The sequence below is a fragment of the Lygodium microphyllum genome, chromosome 13 (assembly GCF_053477565.2).
Source record: "Lygodium microphyllum isolate KBCC chromosome 13, Lygodium_microphyllum_v1.1.10, whole genome shotgun sequence".
NCBI classification, from domain to species: domain Eukaryota; kingdom Viridiplantae; phylum Streptophyta; class Polypodiopsida; order Schizaeales; family Lygodiaceae; genus Lygodium; species Lygodium microphyllum.
The window spans coordinates 145,249,712-145,255,888 of record NC_141147.1 but is presented as its reverse complement, the minus strand read 5'-3'; the positions used below and the strand labels follow the sequence as shown (position 1 = coordinate 145,255,888).

Here is a 6,177-nt window from a genome sequence, read left to right as displayed (position 1 = left end):
TCATTGAAAGTGGAGAAAGCTCCTCGATGAAGCTCTTTTCAAAGGCTTGGAGATCTGAGAGAAGCTCTAAATCACCCTCCTTCTCTCCTATTTGCCACCTTGGTATGGTTTCATAAGCATCTACTCTAGCTTTTCTCAATTTGCCCATAAACTGGGGGACTAAAATCCAAAGAGAGAAGTTCGTTTATGAGCAACTCCTCCAAATTAGTGGCTCTAGCTACTTCTTTAAAACATTACCCATAGAAGAAGAATGGCAATCATCATCAATTACAATATGCTTCCACTGTATCTTCTTCTTACAAAGCCAACCCTCATCCACCTCAAGCTATTCTCCCATATCCAACATTAACAAATAATAATAATTTTATCTCACCCTCTTCTATTCCATTATCCTGTTCTCCTCTCTCTCTCTCTCTTTCCCTCACCCTCTCCATCTTTCACTACTTTGAAAACCCCCCCTCTCTCTCTCTCTCCATACAAAAGGGTGCCATATAAAGGAGTTACTTACATATTGAATAGAAAGGGGTTATATTTTATTGAGGAAAAGTTTAGAGATAAGGATATATATAAATAGACCTTGAAGGCATGTGATATAGAGGGCACACATATAGCAAATCCCCCGAGTTTATGATATTTCTCCTCCTTTGGCCTCCTCTCTCTCTCTCTCTCTCTCAAAGTTAGCTATGAAATGCCATGTAATGGACTTCTTTTTACATTTTTTTACCACAGTAGTGCATCACTATTTGCATCTCAATAATTGTTGGTATATGACTTGCAATAAGCATCAGTAAGTGAGTTAGAATAAGTATCCAAATAGGCATCCGATATAATACAGACACTTTTAGTGATGCCAAAAGAGAAACTTACTAGTGTTCGTTGCTATGCTCTTTTACCCTTGTAATGAGAGAGCAAGTGAAAAACAATCACATTTATAGTAGTTATATATAGAATCTATAAAGTGTACCCATTTGACTTTAAAAATTTCCCAACGGAGAGCAGTACATAACCTTTATGTGTCCACCACCACAAGTTTCACTTGGGATGATGCACCTCACAAAAATATAAGTGTATCACATGTAATCAATAAAAGGGTTCTTTGATTTGAGAAAACTTTGATAAATTTACATAAAAGAGGGTTATTTAATGCAGTTACGCATGAGAGCCTATAATTTTCTTAACAAAAATGGGATCATTTTACTACCTTATAAAATGTAAGTAAAAGGGATTTTATCATATCCTTTGAATACACCTTATAATATGGCCAATTACTTTCCACCCCTTGAAAAGTGCTAAAAGCACCTCTATAAGCCATAGTACACATGACATTAAGGAATTCCTCAATAGAGGCTCCATGATTGTAGGATCCCCAAGAGAGAGAGAGAGAGAGAGAAGTGTACATGTGCACACACACACAAAGGGGGATTGACACAAAGAGAGCTAGTGAAAAATAACGACCTCATGAGTTGCATATCGATTCAAGGGGCAACACCCTAGCTACATAGCGCATAGTGAAAGATAAGATTGGTTCTATGAAAAAATCATAAAGCAACAACGAGAAATGTCTAAGAGGGCCAAAAGTCACCTAGGATGGCCAACATATACAAGTTTAAGCATGTGACCAACATGCCAACAAAGTATACCTCCATGTGTCCCCAACACTAGAAGCGTTAGAACTACCCATGATACACACAATATAATGTTAATAGAACAAAGGGAATACAACTAACTCGTGCTTGTTGTGTGGTCGTAGCCAACAAGTACATGTAGGTTGTATGCCGATTTCTCAAGAATAGACGTGCCTACCAAGGGGTTGGGAAAACATGATGTGCACGCATGGGGCACGTACGAATAATAATTGATGGCATGGGTAGCCTATACAAAGAAGAAATCTGGTTCATTCCAGACATGCTGAAGCCTGTGCATGATGTGAATCGACAAGTATCCATTTTGGTGAAGGTAGTGCGCATAGTAGTGGACAAGCCATGTCGAATTACTTTAGGGTTGGTAATCAATAAGTAAAACGCACCAGAGAATTATCGAGAAGGACCAAGCTTTTAAAACGCGGCAATTATGCGCATAAACATGCGGGGTTAGTAAATTATGCGCACAAATTAGAAAACACATCAACATATGGCTTTCATGGAGCTAGTGGGCACTACTTCCACTGACTTGGCCAAGACGTGACAGCAGACTACAGCACGCCTGCTTGGCGCACACACGACGGCTATATAAGAGCCAACCCACACAACGGTATATTCAGTACGCCAAATAACATCACGAAGCAGCTGGCGAGCAGCAGTCTTGGTAATCATGGGGGAGATATTAAGATCATCGACGACATCCTTCTCAAGGAAGATAGTAACGCTCTTACAGCTACTACTGGTGATTAATCATGTACTTGTGCATGCAACGGTAGCCACTAGGTCGGCGGACGTCGCGGAGAGTCATCAGACTAATTAGGTATGACAAGGGTACGTCGTCATTACGTACACACTTACTGGATTAATCAACCCCTTGTTGCGATACTATCATCAGAATTCATGAGGTGGAGTGGCAAAAAATTTATTTAGCTGCTTATTATTGCAGTGATCAGATCATCCTCGTCAGAACTCAGACGCAGACAAGTACGGTTTCTGATTAAGTTCCTTTTTCATTAATGGTTTGATCTGAATTGTGCAGGCCCAGACAAGTACGGTTCATTTTCTTGAGCGCAGGGGCCCATGGGGCGGAGACGGAGGCACTGAGTTCGACGACATAAGATCCATGCCCTCAGACGTAATCCGCGTGCTGGGGATACAGACGATCAGGCTATGGCACGGGGAGAAGTACATCCGTGGCATCCAAGTGCAGTATCAGGTCACGAATGGTTTCCGAGTCTACCCGTACTGGGGACAACTTCACGGCCAGTCCGAAGGCAACAAGCAGGCAGAGGTGCGTATTACTTATACGTCTTCATATTAAGCACTTAGGAGTCGCTTATTTCAATGCCTTATTGTGTGAATACATATAATATTGATCCTCGGTCTACTGATACATGATATGTTCTACATTTAGCTATAATAACTTGTACCTTCAATTCGGTGTTTTGCAACCAGATCACCTTGCAATATCCGAAAGAGCTGATCAACCAAGTGAGAGGATTCTACGGAAAGCCGGGCCATTACAACGCCCTCAGCTCCATAAAGTTCGTGACTAACCTTGGCACTTATGGTCCCTTCGGAGATCAAGATGGAATCTCGTTTACATCTGGTACTACTGAGCAGATGGAATCTTCGGTAAATCGGGAGCGGCCCTCGACAATATGGGCGTCTACATAAAAGACAATCTCCTCGATCGCGGCGGGGACTAATACCTCCCGAAGTGTACAACAACAACATGGAGTGATCGCCTAATCGTGCTCAAAATCTCTGCAATCGTCGATGATCGCATGCCGAACAATGGCATCGCCGCCTTTAGGATCGCATTTCAGGCATGCTCCATATTGTTATGAATGTAACGGTCAGCCCAGAAAACATGCAGTTGGCCATTTTCTAATTTCAAATTACTCTCTCTCTCTCTCTCTCTCTCTCTCTCTCTCTCTCTCACGTTGGCTGGTGTCTAGGAAAACCTTCTCAAAACGGTGTGAGAAGCAAAACACCCTTTTTAAAAGCTACACAGTAATAATTTTGCAAGAGCACCGACACAAAACTAGTTTAGCCTCTAAGAAACCCCCTTACATAGGACGATAAGGATTCTTGTAAGGTTCAATTAAATGTAAATATCACATAAGTTGCTTGTGATGCACCTTCTTGAGCTAGCATATTACTAACATCTTTATGGTAAAACACTCATGTGCTAGCTAGCCACACCTTACTTTCATTAGCTACAAGTATGCTCCAAAAGATTGTACCCCTTTATAATCCCACTACACTAATTCGAACATGATTTGCATATTGACAAACCTTGTCATTTCCTTGAACCATCCTTTTAGCATTGCGACTCGTGAATGAATGCCTTATGTGCCACTTATCCCTAACTAACACCACGCTTAATGTGTTCCATCACAATTATAAATAATACATTAGTTCTAGGTCCTTATTCACTGATAGCAATTGATCATCAATATTCTCTTCGATCGCTCCTTGAGCACAAGTGCATCAAGCACCAAGTATTATCCATACATGTGATGTCTTGATGTATCTACCTACCAAAAGTGTTGCCACGAGACACCTACACAAGGGGATAAGCACCTTCAATGGTTCTCCCTTGTGTACATGTTAACAAGATGAGTGTCTTGAATGGTTCTCCATTAATAGGGCATGGCACATTTCTAAGAGTGAATTAGTTTCCATATTGAACAGAAGGTTGATTGGGAATGCCTGTCCTTTTTGGGTGTGAGACTTGCAAGTGTGAACGCAAGTGAAGCCATATGTGAGTTATGACACAATATTCATATCTCAGTGATGATGTTTACGTGATTTGATTATTTAATAAAACTCCAATGATTAGTTGATTTATTATGGCGAGTTATATTTATTCAGTTAATTACTTTTCTAATATGATTTTTTGAATTTTTGATAGCTGATGCGCAAAGCAAGATGAATCCAATATATGCAACAAGCACAATTTATTCCAAAGACTTCTTCATTAAATTATTTAAAATAGACACACTGTCATTTATTAAAAGGCATGCCTATATCCTCTTTGTAAACATTCATTGATACTTGAGATTTTTAGAAGATATACTCAAGTTGTTTTAGAAATATTTTATGGCTCTTAGTAGTTGTGAGTTGTGCAACGGATTGTAACCATATATTCAATTAACTCAAACTCTTTTGCGAAAATAGTGATTGTAAAGAGCCTATCTTTGGGCATAGCAAGATTTCTTTTAATATTATATATACCACATGGAGGATATGCCCACTCCATATATGGGGAGAAATTGCATCCAATAGTGCATCACTCGATTTTTTTAAACTCTTCTTTAAGTTTATTTCCAGTTTTACGAGTTGTGCTTTCAGTTTCAATAAGAAGAAAGAGTAAGGGAGAGCTTCTTTTGTTTGCTATGTGTAAGTCTTGCATCCGATCTGTGCAACAGTGGTATCAGAGCTCAGCTTATATCTTGGACTTCCAATCGCCTTTCATCTTGTGCGAAGGTGAGCTCTTTGGAGAAATCCGACTCTACAATCCATCTTAGCTTAAACTGAGTACATAGCTAGATTTCTAGAACCGCAAAATCCCAAGCTCCTCTATCTTTGCTAAAAAAATTGCAATTCTATCCAATATTGAAAATTTCAACTCGCCTACCATGGTGCCATCATTCTGTGTATTTAAGGCCAAAGAAAGGTCAATAAGAGCTTAATTGAGCTTTGCTATGAATCTTTTCTTAAGTTTTAAAAATCTTAAAGCTTATTTTTGGAATTCGTGGGACACGTATCAGCTTTTTGGGCCACTGTGATTAGCCATGGCATCTTTCTGTTCTAAAAATCGTAGTTTCTTTTAAACTAGGGCTTAGAGTCTTGATTAATCTCTTGCTACTATATAAATTTAAGCTTATTCTACTCCAAGTCACCCAAAAACTACTCAGATCAGTCCAGATCACGATTGACTTCTAGCCTTTAGGAGGTGATTCCTGCGCGGTCACTCCATGGCTGTGAAACTTCATTGAAATACCATACAAAATTTTGATCTTTTTTGCTTATTCTATCTTGTCATTTTGTCAAGAAGTCACTCTTTATTTTGGTACATATATTCCAAAATTTTATTATCACGGGCGAAGAATCTTTTAACTTCAAGGCACCTTTATTATTTGAATATCTTTATCAAGCCATCCGCAATCATAATGTCCCGTGAAGAGCCATCCCGTACTACAAATTTTGATTCCACATTGCTACTTCCTGAACCAAGAAAGGAGCAACGTATGGATTTATTGGCCATGCAACTAGAAGAAAAGTGCCAATTTCGAGTCTAATTTGAATAAGAGTTGCAATCTCTCAAGTGTCCATCCTCCCAATTTTTCTCTATCACAATGACACTATGGTCCACACCACCAATTCTATCATTTTTTATTCCATATTGTTTCTTCTTGAACCAACCATGGAGCAATGCATGGATTTTTTGGCTATGCAACTAGAAGAAGAGCGACAATATCGAGCCTAACTGTATCAAGAGTTTTGATCTCTCAAGTGTCTCTCCTCT

At 39.4% G+C, this 6,177-nt stretch overlaps 1 protein-coding gene across 3 annotated transcripts; it reads left to right on the top strand.

Annotated features, from left to right (window-relative positions):
* The first annotated feature begins 2,269 nt into the window (after positions 1-2,269).
* On the top strand, positions 2,270-5,224 carry LOC148027311 (agglutinin-like). 3 transcript variants are annotated; one of them, XR_015692970.1, is made up of 4 exons: positions 2,270-2,471; positions 2,680-2,931; positions 3,096-3,469; positions 4,561-5,224. XR_015692970.1 is itself a non-coding variant. In XM_087691890.1 (3 exons), exons 2-3 carry the CDS (start codon positions 2,764-2,766, stop codon positions 3,315-3,317), a joined length of 390 nt encoding a protein of 129 aa, XP_087548016.1. In that variant the 5' UTR covers positions 2,270-2,460; positions 2,680-2,763; the 3' UTR covers positions 3,318-3,557. The 3 variants fall into 3 exon arrangements, 2 of the variants coding, with proteins under 2 accessions (XP_087548016.1, XP_087548015.1); XM_087691890.1 differs by lacking the exon at positions 4,561-5,224 and having other exon boundaries at positions 2,270-2,460; positions 3,096-3,557; XM_087691889.1 differs by lacking the exon at positions 4,561-5,224 and having other exon boundaries at positions 3,096-3,557.
* The last annotated feature ends 953 nt before the right edge of the window (positions 5,225-6,177 follow it).